Genomic DNA, 17,519 nt, shown 5'->3' with positions numbered 1-17,519 from the left:
TGCCATATACATAAGATACACACAGAAAATCTGCTGAACCATTAACCTTGATTGTCTGTAGATTATGCAGCGGTGGGTGATTACATACTCTATATTTTTATGTATTACCCAGATTTTCTACAGTAACAAATTATTGCTTTTAAAAATCGGGGGGGGGGAATTACTTTTTAAAATCTACAAAATGTATTGAAAACTTATGACTAGTTCTGGACCTCTGGTTAGGGAGGTGATCAATCCTCAGAGAAAAGATCCATGAATGGAGAAATGACAGGACTTCGGTAAAGTCTTCACAGCAGAAACTGAGTGGGATGACTATAAAAATAAGTTCAAAGATCAGAACAAAGGAGATTTCCTTCGCCTTTCAATTTGGAGTTAGCTCACACTGAAAGCGTGGGCTTCCAATCTTAGTGGCCCAGCTTGGGAGAATCAGACTAGAACATGATCGGGGGATGACTGGAGCTGTGGGGGCTGGGAAACATCTCCAGGATGTGTTGGGGATACTGGGAGGAGCAAAGAAAGCAGAATACACGGTGGCCCACTTCACACTTACAGGTTTGCTTTTGTTTTGAGATACTGCCTGCTGCTGCTCCTGTGAGGGCAATCAGGCAGTTTCTAATCACTTTCCCTTATCCTCATTTTCCTTCCTGTCTGGAGGGAGCCAACGCACGCTTGCATGCTTCCCTTCTCCCTCAGGGATACTGGAAGGCTCAGAGATGATCATAATAAAATTAACAATAATGAACAACAGCCATCCTGTAGTGGATTTTAGGGCCATAGATACAGTGTATACATCCCCAGTTTGCAGAGGGCAAAACTGAGGCTCAAGGAGTAAACTCATTCATAGTAAGTGTCACAGGTGGGATTTGACTTCAGTTTTTTCCTGATTCTAAGTCCCATTTTTTTTTCCCACTATGCCTTCCATAACTCAAATGCGAGCCTTAAAGTATGGTAAAAATGTAAGACATTATCCTTAAATGTGTCTTCAAAACTCTGCAATTCTTACATTTAAAAAAATCAAGCTTAATGGAAAAGTAATAACGAATTGAATTATGTATTCAAAAAATTCTCACAAACTGACACGGGAATTAAATATATGTTGTGTCAATTCATTGGGCTGACCTTGAACTAAAGAGAAGAAACTAGGAGAAACCATCTCTGCTCACAGGTGGGCAAAAACAATTAGAACTTCTCTGATGGTCAAGTTGGCTGACTGACAATGGGAGTGTCCTGTCACAGCTTTCTGGCAGAAACTGGCTCATCAACTAACCAGAATATTTGGAAGGAATTCCCACGCTGCATGGGGCTGAGGCTAGAGGGCTTCTGAGGCCCTTTTCATTAAGACTGAATCTTGTGGAGTCTCTTATCTTTTTTTTTTTTTTATACTGGTTCTGGACCAGTATAAAAAAAAAGGAGGATAGAACCCAGTTTCCAGGGACGCACTTGTGCTGCTGAGCCAAACCGTCAGCCCCAGAGTCCTTTACCTTTAATGTGGAGTCTGAATCACTGATCCACTAACATTAGGCAAATAAGGGCTATGTAAATGCCAAGCCCATTTATGCACTTTATTTATTTATTTATTTTTTGTATTTTTTAAAAATTTTATTTAAAAGGAAAAACAGAAAAAAAGAATCAAAATAAAGCGGGGTAAGGGTACAAGTAATACAGAGCTACAAAAAAAAAAAAAAAAACAAAACAGTAAGAAATCACCAGTTAATAGATTACACATTATCATCTTAGAGATAGTTGCTCAAGTCACAGTATCAAAGCATACAAAGTGGGCATTCAAACAGTGAGACTGCAAACAGTTGTGTTCAATGATCCAACCAAAAACATTAATATGGTCAGCTATTTAACACCCCTAAACACATTTGCAGTTGTATCCTGTAGGGCACTTTTTTTCCCTCTCTTTTTTACAACAAAATTTACACATTTTGGGTTTTATTACTCCTTAGTTCTTATTACTTTTTTTTTGGAAGAGAATAAAGTCAAATATGGCAAAACAAAGCTGTTAGTCAAAACCAAGGATAGACATAGCACATGATGTAAAAACAGAGTACAAGGTTATCAACAATGGTTAACATAATGCCTCTTGCTTCCTTAAAAAGAATTGTCTATCTCATAAGGTTTTATAAAGTTGAACAAAACAGTAGAAACAAGACCAATAAAACCTAAACATTGTAAACATTACAGGACTTCCAAAGGAGATAATAGTCAAACCAGAATGGGCATCTTAGTGAATCTTATTGCCTTCAAAGTAGTTGCCTATACCTTCAAACTTGGTATTATCATACATTTATGCACTTTAAAATATGGCTTTCCTAAACCTTTTGAAAGAATATTCCCTGGGAACCAGTACGACAGAGTTCAAATTCCTTTGATGAACTGGGTGTGGTGGCTCATGTCTGTAATCCCAGTCCTCTGGAGGCTGGGTAGTGAGATGGCTGTGAGTTCAAGACCAGCCTGGGCTACAAAGGGAGTTGAAGGCCTGCCTGAACTGCATTGTGAGACCCTGTCTCAAAAAGACAAAGCTAAATAAATAAAAAATAAAATAAATCCCTTCTGTAGAGGAAAAAAACCCTTAGATTTTAGTCCTGAGACTAAAGCGGTTGTTCCTTGAAACTCTCTTAGTGTCTGAGCACACCAGGACTCACCAGTTCAGAGGAGATGCTTTGCTTGGTCACAGCGCCAACCTCAGGAACACGGGCCTTCACCTGTGCTTTGATGTAGCACTTTTCTCCTCCAGTAAAACGGAATCCTGTGATGCCCTATGAGATAAAAATGTATTCGTCCATTCATTTGTTCAACTTGTGACATACCTATTTTGTGCCAGGTACTGTTGCAGGTGCTGGGTATAGGGATGAACAAAACGTAAAATCCCATCTTTCTTGGAATTTACCATTTAGCATTATTTATCAATAATAGAAAATAAAGTCAGGTAGAAATAAGTTGTGAAGAAAAGTGAGGCAGAGAAGGAGGAAAGGAATGACAAGAGGATGGTACTTTAGCCTGCATAGTCAGAAGACGTGACATTTGAGCCAACACGGTATGTTAGTTACTCTCCCTCTGCCTGCAAGTTCAGAGGAACTGCTGGTTTTTGCATGCAGCTTTCTATGGAGCCCCAGAGTGAGCTCTCTTGCCTCTGGCTTCAGGTAAGTCCTCTCGTCTTCATCTTATTTTGCATTTAGTCTACACTGTTTACTCAGTTATAAGCCTTTTGAAACTAGTACCTGAAGTTTTTAAAAAATTTATTCTTTTTAATGATCCTATAAATGTTCTCCGAAGATGTTAGTCAAATTAATTTAAGTCCATTTATTTGGGATTTTCGTAAGTTACTAAGCCCAGAGTAAACAGAAAAGCTTTCTATCAAGAACTGAAGTTTGTTTCTAGACCTTACTCAAGAAGTTGAATGTTTTTGCCCCTGTGAGATATAAACAGCGTCTCTTTCTTATCTACCTGGGGACCAAACTCAAGGGACATACTGGCCAGAAGGCTCCATCTTAGCTGCAAACGGGCACTGCTTTCTACCCACAGAAGACAGGGTGGAGGGGTAAGTGTACATTCTGTCCCAGGAGTACTTACTTTCACGCTGCTGGTTTTAGTTTCATGACAAATGAGTGACCAGAAATAGTCTTAAAGGGCATAAATTTTATACCATAGCAATATAGACATCACCACAAAACTGAATCTTGACAACCATCTGTGATGTTGACACAAATGCCAGAACAACATGGAACCAATTCCAGGGTAGTGCCAAGGAATCGGGGATGAGGAATACTTAGAACTCTAGGGATCCTGGCTCAGGATTTAGTCCTCTTCAGGGATCGAACTCACGACCGCACGCTTTGCAAGGCAGGCACTTATGCCACTGAGCTAAATCCCCAGCCTCAAAGGTTGCTTTTTTTCCCAAAGCACCTTACTGTTCATCTTGGGGCCATATGTACACGTGTCACCAATTTCACTTATTTTTCCTGGCACCAAGTCATTCTCCGACAGAGACAGGGGTGGGGGCCTTGCAGAGGAGGAGGAACACCAACGGTGGGAGCAGGGCTCTGACTTCAGGTACCAGAGTCTCCTGAAAAGATTTAAGAATGCAGAAGGCCTGGGCCTCCTCAGACAGATCCATTGAGGAGGTCTGGCTCAGGGCTAGGCCTTCATAGTCTTAAAAGTGCTCAAACCTGGTGTGGTGGCACACATCTGTAATCCTAGTGTTACAGGCAATTGAGTTAGACAGAAATATTGTAGGCAATCAGATAGTGTTAGGCCCTCAAAGGAGCCAGTACAGAAGCCCAGATACCTTGCAAGGCGGGGGAGACAGACATCGCCTGCTGTGAGCTAGCATCAAGACAAAAGCTCAAACAAGTGCACCCACATCCTACAGACTGATATTCTACATAGGTCTCTATCACGCTGAGAAAGCCAGGATCACCATTCTGACACCCTCAGGGCTCCTTAAGCATGCTGCTTGCTATGCCACTTGCTTCCTCATATGTCCCCAATTTAATCAATTTCACCCGAGCAGTTAATCTTATTGGTTAGCCGTAGTTCTGTCCCACCTCATACCCACCTTCAGAGTTCCTAGGTTTTTCCTACCTGGGACCTGTCTCATCTGATGGTTTTATTCTATAAAAGTCCCTAGAAAAGACAGTCTTTGGCAGCCCGCTCGGGACCCTTCTGTTTCTGTCTCAGACAGAAACTCCCTTCCTCTCAATAAAATGTATCCTGCTCCTGATCTCCATGGTTCCCAAAATTCATTCTTTGATTTTAGAGAACACGAACTCATAGCAGACATATAGTAGGTCAGGAGTTTCATTCCCCTATTTCACCAGCACTTGGAGGCAAGAAGATACTCACAGCCTGGACTAAATATTGAATTCAAAGCCAGCCTGAAATACATAATAAGACCCCATATTTAAGGAAAAGAAAGGAAAGGAAAGACAAAGAAAAATTCCTCTGGCTGTCTGTACCTGAAGACTACCCATCTAGAATGAAAGGCATTAGTTCAGAGTAACCAAACTTTTAAAAGACTGCAATAGTCTTTGGACCGACGTTCCTCTAAACTAGTAGCTCCCAAACGTTTGCTTGCATCAGAATCAGACAGAGTGTTGGACGCCGACCCCAGAGTTTCCAGTGCAGTAGGCCTAAGTGTGTGTTTCCAGTAAGTCCCTGGACGCTGTCCTGCTGGTGGCCTGAGGAACACTTTGAGAACCTGCTCTGCCACCTCCCAAAGTTCTGCTGTCACTGTTCTGCAGGTAAATTCAAGAACCATAGTTTGAAAAATAAGTAAACGGGGGAGATTACTGCCTCCCTATGTGATACGTTCTCTTAACTTTGCAACCCTCCAGTCCTCTGGCATGAGAGCTGTGGGAGGAAACACCACACAACCATTACTGTGCCTCCAAAGGAGGAGGCTGATTGTTTTGAAGGACTAGCAACCCTGTGAGAAGCGAGAATATACTGAGTACTGACAGGCTACTTGCTTTAAAGAGAACTGAAACCCCACGGGGCTGGGACCACTGGGAAAGAATTCACGTGTGTTAACCACCAGCCAAGCTACAAATCTACGTGAGGCGGGCAGATATATTAAGAGATTCAACAGAAGGAACTAAAAGAAGCAGAAGCAAGCCAAGTGAACCTCCTGCTTTTGCAAACGAGGCCTTAGATGCTGGTGATAATGAAAAAATTGGCTAACAAAGGCAATGAGTGGTGAGTTCAAAACTAAAAGTCTTTTACAAGAGTCAGGTAATATCAACTTAGTTGCACATTTCTTTTTTCTAAGGTATTGCATCTATGTCCAGAAGGATTTCAAGGAGGACACTGAGTCCCGTACCCAAGTCCCGTACCCCGTACTTTGTCACAAAGATTGGGTTACTCCTGCCCTCACCTGGTAGTTCCCAGGGATGCTTGGTTCTGGGAGCCTGAGCAGACCCCAAAGAACTTACTTTCCTGGGTCCACGGAGAAAACCTGTCTGTAGGTATCTGTGCCTAGAATCCAATATTTTCCATATGAACACAGTGATTTTTGGCATAGTTTTAATGTACAGTGAATTTTCTAAAAATGCAATTACTATCAACATGAAATCAGTACTTTTGTCTGCTGTTTGAGAAAATCACTTAAAATTTAACTGCCAAAACAATCTTATGTCTGTCTGCATTTTAGGTTATAGCTCTGACAGTCATTCAATTACCAGTGCATGTATTTGACTTTACTGTGTTTTCTGATGCATCAAGGTGAGCATTGACCTATGAAATCCATAATTTACTTTAAACTATCTTCATTTTATTTTTCTTTTATTACATTTGGGGGCTATATTCAATTTTGAAATCAATAGCCTATAGTTATACTATCCTTTTTCTCTTGCTTTTTAAATTATAAATTTCAAGTATTCAGAAATAAAAAGAATTGTATAGTGAACGCTGATATACCTACCAGTATAGTCAATTAATTTCTAATCAGGATTTTTGTTATTTAAATGGAGCATTATGTCCAAAAGGCTTGGTCTAAACCAGCATATGTACTTGTGAATAATTTAGAATATAACTCGTTAACTTTTGGCTTTGAAATCTCCCAGGGTACAGAGCCTGAAGCACTTTTTAGTGTTGTTCCTCCTCCAGGACTTCTTCCTTCTCTGTTGGGCTCTCTTAAAGTCTTGGTGGGGCTCTGGATGAACAGGGGAGACTGTTCATTGATTGTTCAGACCTTTCCCAACCTGGCCGCACCCATGTCCTCCTAATGCCCCTTCCCTGTGTTAGACCTCACCGGGAACAGGACTGCAAACCTGTGTTCACTGTGCTTCTAGGGCCTGGAAAGCCTTGTCCTTGCCTCCCTGCCTGCTGAAGTCCAAATCATCCCTCAGGACCTGATTCAACTGTCATCACCTCTGTCAAGCTGCCCAAAGCCCCTACTTGGCAGTGACGCCTGTGTGCGCTCGCACACTACACTCATAACTCATCACGGCATGCTTGCTGGGCCGAAGCCGTGTCTGTGTGCGTCTGCCTCCTGTGCTGGACTGGGGACTCTTGAGGGACAAGAGTCATTTATCTTCACATCCCCCATGCTTACCAGCATCCCTTGTACACAGTGAGCTTCAACCAGCCCTTCCTGAGTTTGACCGATGGTTTAAAATGGAAGAGAAAGTAATAGCACATGACCATAGAGGCTGATTTGTGTGTTTTCAAAAGTCCAGGCTTGTTTAAACCCATAACAGGTACTATCCATCAAAAAAATGTGCTACTCACCAGTTCTGACTTAGAGAAATGTGGAAGCTATCAAAGAGAATTGATCAGTTTATAAAATATTTGTGGCCCTATTGGTCTATGCGAACAAAGCACAATCAATACCATTATTAGAACCAGAGGATTATAAAACAGATATATAGGTTTGGGATTAAAATATTTTCAAAGGATCTTCTTGATACATGAACATCAGAGACAGGGACCTTTTCTTATTCATCTTTATAGCTCCTTTTGCATATGTTGATATTGTGGCACATGGTGTAGATACTCAATTTTGTTTTGGATTGAATGATGTGTGTAGGAAGCCACATTTTATTAGTTTATATTGAGTAGTAAAAGAAAAAATGCTTTTATCCTGTCCTGGGTCTTACAGTAAAAGCCTGTAATAAATAGGTCGAGAGAAAATAATTTATACACTGACCAGAACCATTTGCAAAGTTATGACCTAACAGAATATTAGCTGGGCATAGTCAGAGCTGCAGAGCCTGTCCCCAGGGCAGAGACCACACTAAACACAGCCAGGCCTTGTCATCATCATCAGGCAGTGTGCAGCACTGCATGGCTCTAATGTCAGCATCTGTTCTGTATTCAAAAGGACTTGTGAAGTGTGTTTTAATACCAATGAGAGGAGTGCTTTCATTCAAATGAAAAGCATCTTTAGTTTTTCTCATCAATCAAAGGAAGATGGGTCGATGAGATGTTTGTGGACCAATAAACTATCAAAAAAGACATTATTTTCAAGAGCCTTTTTCATTATGAAGTTGCACCTCCATCTGCAGAGTTAATAAGAAAACCCAAACAGTGAGCCTCTTCCTCATCACAGAACATAAATGAGAATAAGATGTACATTGGCCAATAGGCATTAGGCCTAGAGTGACACTTTGGTTTGCAGATGTACACTGAAGTGGCACTGAATAGCTTAATGTCTCAAATTGCCTATAAATTAAATTTCTGGGAAACAAACCAGTCCTTTTCATTTTGTGGTGCTAAGGACTGAACCCAGGGCTTCCAGCTTGCTAGACCAGTGTTCTACCACTAGCTAAATCTCCAGCCCCCAAACCAGTCCTTTTCAAAGGAGACCTGAATATTTTATCTGTAATAGACCATGGCCAGAAAACCCAGGCTAAAATAATTTGGCCATGCAGCTTTTCTGGATTAAATGACAAGTCAGAAGAACTGAGGAGAGTATACAAATAGATCCTACATGCTTTTGTTTGTTTGTGGTCCTGGGAATTGAACCCAGGCTCTCCACACTGAATTACATCCCCAGGCCTTTTCTTTCCCTTCCCCTCCCTTTCCTCTCCCCTCCCGTCTTTTCTCTTCTCCTCTCCCCTCTCCTTCCCTCCTTGCCCAGCTCTGATCTTCCTGCCTCAGCCTCCCAGAGTGCTTAGATGACGAGCTTGTGTCACCACATCTGACTCCTACCTGTTGTCAGTTAGATTTTCCTCCTCTCCAGAACTTCAGACTTCAGGCTTAGTAGCATTTTAGGATAGTTTGAATATTTTATTTTCCATGGTATCGAAGACAACTTGAAAAGAGTTCTTTCAGTGCTCTCTGCCAGTACTTAATATACCTCCAGGCAGAGTTTGCTCCTTTCAGTGGTGGTGTGACTTATTATGGTGGCACACGCTTTAGTCCCAGCACTCCAGAGGCTGAGGCAGGAGATTCACAGAAAGTTAAAGGCTGGCCAGGGCCAGAAGTGGGTGCAAGGCCAGCCTGAACAGCCAGTGAGACCCTCTCTCAGTTCCCCCACCTGCCAAAAAATCCAGCTTTATTTTGATTCCAAGGACTATATCTTTCATTTCCAAGAAGTAAAATTAGCTTTTCAAAGAAGTCCTCTCCTTAAGTACGTGGATTCAATGAAGTTTTTCCTTTTAATTTTCTCTTGCCGTCTTCCCTCCTGCCTTTTGTTTCTCTCTCCCTTTGCCCTCCCTCCCCACCTTCAAAGACTCACTATGTTCTCAGGCTGGCTTCAAACTCCTGGCTGAACTAATCCTCACCCAAGGAGCTGAGACTACAGATGTGTACCACTCACTCAAAGGTGGTGTTGTTTTGTGTTGTTTCTCCCCACAAAGGCACTGTCTTTTTCTTTTGATGCATGAAGCAAATCTGGGCATGGTGGTGTAAAACTGTAATCCTAGCATTTGGGAGCTGAGACAGGATCACCAAAAAGTTTAAGGCCATCCTGGGCTACGTAGTGAGTTTAGGGCCAGATTGAGCTATGTGGTGAGTCCCTGTCTCAGAAAACCAAGCCAAACCCAACCAACCAAGTGTGAAGCATTTTTCTTTCTCAGAGAGAATATACTACATGATACACATGGATTTCTAGCACAACTGTGGTGAAAAACTCTGTGTGTGTGTGTGTGTGTGTGTGTGTGTGTGTGTGTGAGAGAGAGAGAGAGAGAGAGAGAGAGAGAGAGAGAGAGAGAGAGAGAGTTGTGTGTGTGTGATGTTTCTTCTTGAATTGGGAAAGTCCCCCAGGCTTGTCTGGTTAGATTCTCTAAATGCATGAAATATACTTACATTCTGGAAATCATTAATTTCAATTGCTTCTTCAGCTCCACTTCCCATTTTAAAGGTCTCCAAGTTGTTCCCAGCGTCTATTTCCATGGACGCATCCTGTAATTTCCCATTGATGCTCATGGTGTAGTGGACATTGTAAATCTGGAAGTGAACATGAGAGTTACTGATGCCTTCTGTTTTGGGAAACTCAAGGAGTATGTTTAGATCTATGGTTGGATGAGGAGCTTTCACATTTTTCAGATACAACATGGAATTCCATTTAATAGTAATACATTTATACATGAGGACATCATCAATATACCAATCATTTAATACTTAATTCTTCCTTAAAAAATATCTTATAAGAAAAGAGTTTGATAGCCTCTGGTACCTACTCAGCTAACTCGGTGATTTGCAATCCTGACTGCACATCACAAACAGCTGAGTAGAAGTTCCAGGCACCATGCCTGGGTTTTACCCTGAACCTGTGAGGATGAGTTTGAATAATGGTCTTTTTTTTTTTTTTTTTTTAAAGATCAATTCTATTATGCAACTGGGTTGAGAACCATTGGTGGATAAATGAATATTGAGAATCAGGATCAACTAGCTTTGAAAAGTGATTTTCTAAATCCTTTGGTCAAGATTTGGTAAGAAGTGTGGCATATGCTAAGGACAGCCCCAGGGTATTCCTACAAATACAGAGCCGTGTTTGTAGAGAGCAGGGGTAAGGTGCACATGTGTTCCGGTTCAGGAGGAAACGAGCTCTATGCAAGGGTAGTTACGTGGTATCTAGGTCACTCTATTACAAGTGTGGCATGTGTGGTGGGGAGGAGGCCCAGAGAACAGGCAAACACCTGGCATACCATATATCCCCGGGGCTTGGAGTTCCTTGGAGTATAGAATGGAGAAGTGGAGCCTTGTGGATGGTTTTCATCTACTTCCCCGGCAATCGGAAGCGTCTTAGGCCTGGCTGAGAGGCGAGGCTGGTGGAGCACAGGGATCTGAGCGCCTTCTCTCCTGTCCACTCCACCATCTAGTGAGTCCCTTCTTTTTATCTCTGTGTGCTTCATTTCTGAGTAATATTTGTTAGAAAAATTTTACTACTTAAAAGTATTTTTGTAGTTACTAAATTAAATGATCTGGAAAGGTTTTCTTAGTTTAGACTTCTTATCACTACACAGGATTAAAAATAAGTCACATGCTCTGCTCTGCTCTGCTCTTCTATGCAGGGCGGGGCTAGTGGTAGGGTTTCTCTATTTGGTGGATTTATCTCACTTATGTAGGGCATGTATAAATCTTCAAAGATTTATATGTGTATATATACACATATATGTATATTCACACTTATATATTCATACATATTGTAACTCTTCAGGGAGGGAAAATAAATGAGAACTGAGGAAAGACAGTTTCTGCCTGATGTCAGGTCAACCAGTCAAAATTGCAAATAGTTGCCATTCAATTCAAGTCTGACTCTTCTCCCTTATTATGAAGAGTGACCTCTGCATAGGACACTGGACAATATATCTGCTGTTACTAAATCATGACTTAGAGAAAAGTCATTATTATCAGACCCACAAGTCAATCAGAGATACAGAAATGGCTTTGCTGTCCCCTTTCTTGTTGGCAGCATCATTCATCTCAGCTTGACCCTCTCTCCCTCCTTTAGAGAACTCATATTCCTGCAGTTTACTGTCTTCCAAGCTGGCCTGATCAGAGGAACTACTTCTAGGGGTTCTGATTGGAGCCGGAGCGCAGCCCACCAGTCTGTTCTTACTTGTCTCCTCAGGTGGGTCCTTGTGAGTAGGCAAGTTTCAGAAACCCAGGGCTTTCTGAATGTCCAGCTGAGAAAGCAGGCTGTCTTCTGCTGGTGCTCTCTGAGTAGGCCCTGATCACACAAGTTAATGATGACTGGCTAAAGGCGTCTTGCCTTCTGAGTTTCTGCTGGCATGAGCGCCCTCCATTCAAGTGCTAAGAGTATCACCTTTCCCTGTCTCTCCCTCTCTCCAAACACTGCACGTCAACATTTACTAGTAAAGTAATCTTTCCCTTCTCTCTCCTGCTTCTCTTCCTTTACTTTCATACTGAGGCCTGAACCTATGAATCTTCAAACTCTGCTCTATTCATGACCCTTATTTTTTTCTAACCCTTATTTTAAATTTTTGCTAGTTTGCAAAATTGGACTTAAACTTGCAATCCTCTTGTCGCAGAGTGCTGGGAATCACAGGCATGTGCCACAGCAAAATGCGGAATTTAAGAATGTAGCCGTTTCTAAATTCTTTGAGTTTTTAAAAGGAACAAGAAAACAGTTGCCGATGGACCTAATTTCACTTTCCCCAACACAGGCTTCCTAAGTGGGCAATACCCAGTTGAGATGGAGTGTCAGCCCATCCCCAAGCACAGTGAACCCTTCCCTGCAGCAACCCTGAGAAGTGGTGCTCTTCTGATGCTGGGGGGGCAGAGGCAGGGAAGGGCAGGAGACAATCTGCAGTTTTCTGAGCTGGGGAGGCGGCTAGGCTGCTGGAGCAGCAATTACATTATCTGCTCTGACTGAGCCCAGGGAGCTGTTGGCATCTAAGGCTATTTCTATCCAAGTACAATGAAGTTTATTATTTGCCAAAATTCTGCTCGATATGGTGCCTTTTACAGCCAAGGATATTTGCTAATGAGTTTTTAATAAGGCCTAGGTTCTGTAAGATTAATTGCATAATGTTTGGGAAAATGTCTAGAGAAATTAGTCTGGGAAGAAAGGCTCCAAGCGATGGTCTCCTCCCCTCCTCCCAAAGGGTGGGATTGTCAGTTATCTCATGTTGGTGGGAATTTCCCATATTTCAATGCCTTGTTTCATTTACAATAAGATGGATGAAAAATGGCCTCAATATTTGAGCCCAGTTATCCCTTGATTATTAGTACCCCATGCTTCATAGTCTTCCAGCTAAATTAGAGTAGGCCTGTCCTCAGGGTTTTATCTATATGAAAGGGAAAGGAGGCAAAGCTGGTTTTCTCTGTAAATTGATACAGAAGAGCTGAGGCACAGATAATCTCCAAAGTATGGTAATCCATTTAGTTTGATATGCTTTTCAGTTTGACAGTCTTACCTTTTCTGATTATGTTTTGTTTGCATAATTCAGATTTGTATTCTAGGAATGCAGGCTGTGAATGTGCTATAGCTAGATGGTGCCAGATGTATCCCATTTAGAATTTTGGGTCTTGTTTTTCAGGCTTTAATAATGGATCAGCACTGGACATATAGGGTGACTTCCCTCTCAAAAGAAAGTACCATGATTTTCTTCATTTGGCCTGGGTAAGAAATAGCAATAACTTTGTTTGCAATAAAATGTGATTCACTACTTCTCTATAATCTTAGAATTTAATACTGCTTTCTTAAACCAGACAACCAAACTTCTTGCAGTAAAGTGAAAGAAAGGGAACCCACTTATTAAGATTGTTCAAACTCTCTAAGAGGCTTGTCAATTAGCTATGTGTGCCTTGAATAATTAAATGACAAGGTGGTATTCCTTTTCTATGTATCATGACCAAAATAAACAATAAGTAAATAAATAAATAAAAGCAAAGCTACTTCTATCCCCCAAGTGACCTATACATTTGAAGTTTTGTTATCTAAAAGATAGCATCTACATTCTAAAGTCACCAAATCTCCTAAAGGGATGTCAGTGCAAACTCTGCTACTAATGGAGACGAAGATATTGAAATCATTCTCATGTTCAGATTTGCTGTTTTCAAATATGAGCATCTGGCCCAGCTTCTATATTTAAAACACAAATACATTAAGGCACTTTTCAAATCCACACAAAATACAGTGCAATTCTGATCTTACAAATTGATGCTTGTAAATTTGATATAGTCTCTGAAACAGACTCAGTGCTAAATGGCATACTTATCTCCATTAGGCGTTTGAGTTAAAAATACAAACTAGGCAGTGACTGCAGAAGATGTGATGTGTAAAATGGTTGAATTGCTTTCAGCACCATTTTCTCTAAGTACTGGAATTCGTTCATGCTTTGAATTTCATGGAGGGAAAGAGGGGTAAAAACACAACAGTCACAGAGCCTTGGAGGACAGCGATTAAGAAAGAGCCCTTTGTATGCACCCTGGAGATAGAATTCTTTTCCATTAGTTGAAATAAGCTTATACTGGACTTGGCAATGGTCATCAAGATAAAATGTGCTCTTTTACATAGGTGAACACATTCGGGTATTTAGAAAACACACTGGAAGGCTGCCCAGGCAAGTTAGAAGCAGCTTTTATACTCCTGGAGAGCCCATGGGGTGTTAAAATAAATAGTTACACACAGAGAAGATAGGACAGTCGTCAGTGAAACATTTACCATGAAATAACTAGTGACTAGGCCAAAATCTTTCTTAAAGATACCTGCCACTTTTAAGGAAGTTAGGCTTTTCTTAGGGAGAAAGAGATTTTTAAAATAGCTCACATGCAAAAACTCTTGCGAAAGATTAAAATTCACCCCCAGTTATAGGTCTGAATATTCCCCTCCCCTGTCTGAGGTCTTAGATTGATAGACTTGCTTGGCAGGGACAGGCCTTCTAGGTGCATGCATCCCTTTAAGGATGAATGCACGGTTCTCCCACGGTGGAAGAGCCAGGCAGAGCTGGCCGCGCAGGGCTTTCCTCCAAGGGCCCCCTGTGCTCTCTGCTGCTCTGTTTCAATAGTCTTCCTTGAAACCCTGACTTGCTTCTCTGCAGTGTTGCCTCTGAGGGATGGGATCAGGGAGAGGGGAAAGGTGTCCTGGTGCAGGGCTTCAGCCCGCCGCTCAGAAGCAGCCCGTCTCGGCCTTGGGCCGGGCTCTGGCTCCACCTAGGGGGTGTGAGCAGGACCCAGGCGCCGCCACCCGCGCGCACCCCGCACCCCGAGCCCGGTGTGCGCGGAACTTACGTGACTGTCGCTCCCCTTGCAGAAGTAGAAGGCCCCGATGGCCCCGAAGAGTAGCAGCACCGCCCCCAGAATGAGCACCGCGGATCCCACCTGCAGCAGCCGCGCGGGGCTGGAGGGCTTCACCGGCACCGCGGCGTAGGCCTGCGGGGTGGAGGGGAGTCGGGCCGGGCCTTGGCCGGCTGCGCCCACCGGCTGTGCCCGCTGCGCACCGCCCAGGAGCCGGGAGGGCGGGTGGGCATCCGCCTTCTGGGCCCCCTGTCGGAGGGTCCCTTGTCCTCAGCTGTGCAAATGCCACACGCCAACTTTGCGTGGTGCACAGCTTCTGTCCTGCGCTCTGCGCTCTCAGCCGCCACAGGGCGCCCCCTCCACACGCGTCCGTGCATCTCGTGCCCCTTGCACACTCACATACTGGGACCTCACCCCGTGCACGTATTTGAGCACCCACATTTGGACCCCTCCCCCCCATATGCAGGGGCACAAACCTCTGACCTGGTCGGTGGGCTTCAGCGGGGTACTCACCGGAGGACTGCCGAACTCGACGTCTTCAGGCCCCACCAGCGTGATGGGAACTTTATCTGCGTTCTCCGCCATGGCTTGGGCCGGAGGAGCAAGACTCTTGGAAACTCAGCGTGCACCCAGGGCTCGTCCCGCTGCTCCGACGGGCAGGGAGTGCCAGTGCCTGGCGCACACACGGTGCACAGTCCAGCCTGGGCCGGCCCAGCGGTCCCCACCCCTTCCAGCGCCTCACTCTTTCCTCCCTTCTCTATCCCCCGCCCTAGGGCTGGGGCCGCAGTCTGTGCCAGTCCTTACTCTTTTTTTCTCTTCTCTTTCTCCTATCTACTGGTCCCCAAATAACGTCAGGATAAATCTGAGTGTAAGGATGGACACGTCGCTCAGGGAAGCTTACTGGGTCCTGGAGCCCAAGAAATACTAAGTTAGCAGGGCAAGTAGTCATGCACCTAAGGATTTCTTAGAATGTCTGAGATCTTTTTTTGTGACTACCGGCTAGAGGCCATTCCTTCTGTATGTGTGTGTTGTGCTGGTGGAAGAGAGCAGGGTTGTGTGGATGGGTAGGGGACATCGGCCTAAGGGTACCAAGGTTAGGATAGCCTGGACATTGCTGGATGACTCTGGGACCAGAGCATAGAGCAGGGTCTTGGAGGTGTCCTTGACACTAGCTTGGGGGTGGGGGGTAACGACTGCAGCACAAATGAAAGCCAGGCAAGGATGCTGGAGAGTAAGAGTTGGTGAGACAGAGTAAATGTGCGTTCCGGTAAGCTATGAAGATGAGCCAGCAAGGGAGGAGCAGAAGGAGACTACACCTGGACAGCAACAGGAGCACAGATCTGAGGGGATGCTACGAGCACACGGACTTGGTGACAAGCATGATGACAAGGAACTGGGATGGAGGCCAGAATGGGAGGAGACATCCGCGGAATTGGAAGGACTTGCCAACTCCTAAGCTTGGGGAGACTGAGGTTTCAGACCTGAGAGGATCAGGAGAGTAGCAGGGGCCCAGCTGAGGTTAGAGACAGTTCTTAGACGTGCTCAGCTTGATGTAGGAAATGAAAAAGCAAGAGGCCAGGGGCACGTACCGAGCCTGTCTCATTTGGATGTTGCACTACCTGGGCTTCCAGTACTGGTCTACACGGTCCACTTGGGTTAACGTGCTGGGGAAACCTCCAGCGAGATCTCCAGCCTGCCTCACCCTGGGCACTGCTGACATGGAGTTCAGGGACTCCATTTCCAAGGGCATTTGTCATAGGAATTTCAGTGAAAACGTAAGGGAAGTAACAGTCAGAGAAGTGGGAGACCATCTATGATAAGGTGGTGCAGATAATGAAGCGTACTCGAGAGGGACGGGTCAGCGATGTCACAGGCTGAAATAAATGAGCACACGGGATAGCTTTTTGGTTTCACCATTAGGAGAGCATGAGCAACTCATAGGACAGTATTCGAGTTTGTTTTAATGAGCACACGAGACATACTGCAAAAGATCACAGTGACTGAAATATTTGCAATGCATACTGCAGAAAGGAGCTAATGTTCTTTCTCTTTTATTTCTTTTTGTGATGTTGTGGATCAAATCCAGGGACTTACACATGCTAGGGAAGTACTCTACCACTGAGTAACATCCCAAAACTAAGGACGTAATTTTCTAATTTAGGATGTTCTTAGGAATCATTAAAAGGCCAAAGCTTAGCGATAAAGGATAGACAGGAGAAAAACAAATGGCTCTTAAACATAAGAAGAATCCTTGATGTGTTCAACCTTTTCAACTGCTAGATTGCCAAGAATAAAACATGTTAGAAATCTGTTGGAGAGTACTAGAGGGAAACAAAGCCTTTCCATATCGTGCTGTGGGGAGATGAATTGGTACAATTCTGTGGAGAGCAATTTAATTTCAAAATGCAAAATGCAATTTCATTTTTACAGATTTATGCTATGGATGCACTCACAGGGGTAGAAAAACCTTGCATGTATAACGTTGTTCACTGCAGCATCTTTGCTAGGACAAAAGAATACAAATATTCTCCATGTCCAGTAGAGGATTTATGGTACATCCTCACAGTGAGATTTAGGCAGCCATTGAAAGGAATGAAGCAGCTTAAATATACTGGTGTAGAACAATCTCTAAAATATTTTAAGTAAAAAAGCATAGAAAATGTATATAAATACCTTCATTTGTATAAAAGCAGAAAGAAGAATATATTTAGGCAGATTCTCCCTGGAAACAGAAACAGTTTGGCAGTGAGTTGCCTCTGAGGAGAAACGAGAGGAAGGAAGGTGCTTTACTAAGTACTTTCCCGGAACATTTTGAATTCTGAACTGTGAATATGCATTAACCATCCAAGAAAGAAAACAAAAGT

The 17,519-nt window shown here is 43.4% G+C and overlaps 1 protein-coding gene across 2 annotated transcripts in view; it reads right to left on the bottom strand.

Annotated features, from left to right (window-relative positions):
- Cnmd (chondromodulin) overlaps positions 1-15,372 on the bottom strand; it is a 28,165-nt gene extending 12,793 nt beyond the window's left edge. The window contains exons 1-4 of one of the 2 annotated variants that reach the window (XM_005007056.4): positions 15,169-15,372; positions 14,650-14,790; positions 9,757-9,897; positions 2,652-2,765 (exon numbers count right to left, since the gene is read on the bottom strand). In XM_005007056.4, the coding sequence (XP_005007113.1) occupies positions 2,652-2,765; positions 9,757-9,897; positions 14,650-14,790; positions 15,169-15,240 (468 nt within the window). In that variant the 5' untranslated portion in view covers positions 15,241-15,372. The remainder of the gene's footprint in view (positions 1-2,651; positions 2,766-9,756; positions 9,898-14,649; positions 14,791-15,168) is intronic. The other variant, XM_003477454.5, reaches the window with a different exon arrangement.
- Between the last annotated feature and the right edge of the window lie 2,147 nt (positions 15,373-17,519).

This window comes from Cavia porcellus, unplaced genomic scaffold (genome assembly GCF_034190915.1).
Source record: "Cavia porcellus strain 051 isolate PalLab524CR breed Dunkin Hartley unplaced genomic scaffold, mCavPor4.1 scaffold_21, whole genome shotgun sequence".
Lineage (NCBI taxonomy): Eukaryota > Metazoa > Chordata > Mammalia > Rodentia > Caviidae > Cavia > Cavia porcellus.
This window is presented reverse-complemented; position numbering and strand designations above follow the sequence as displayed.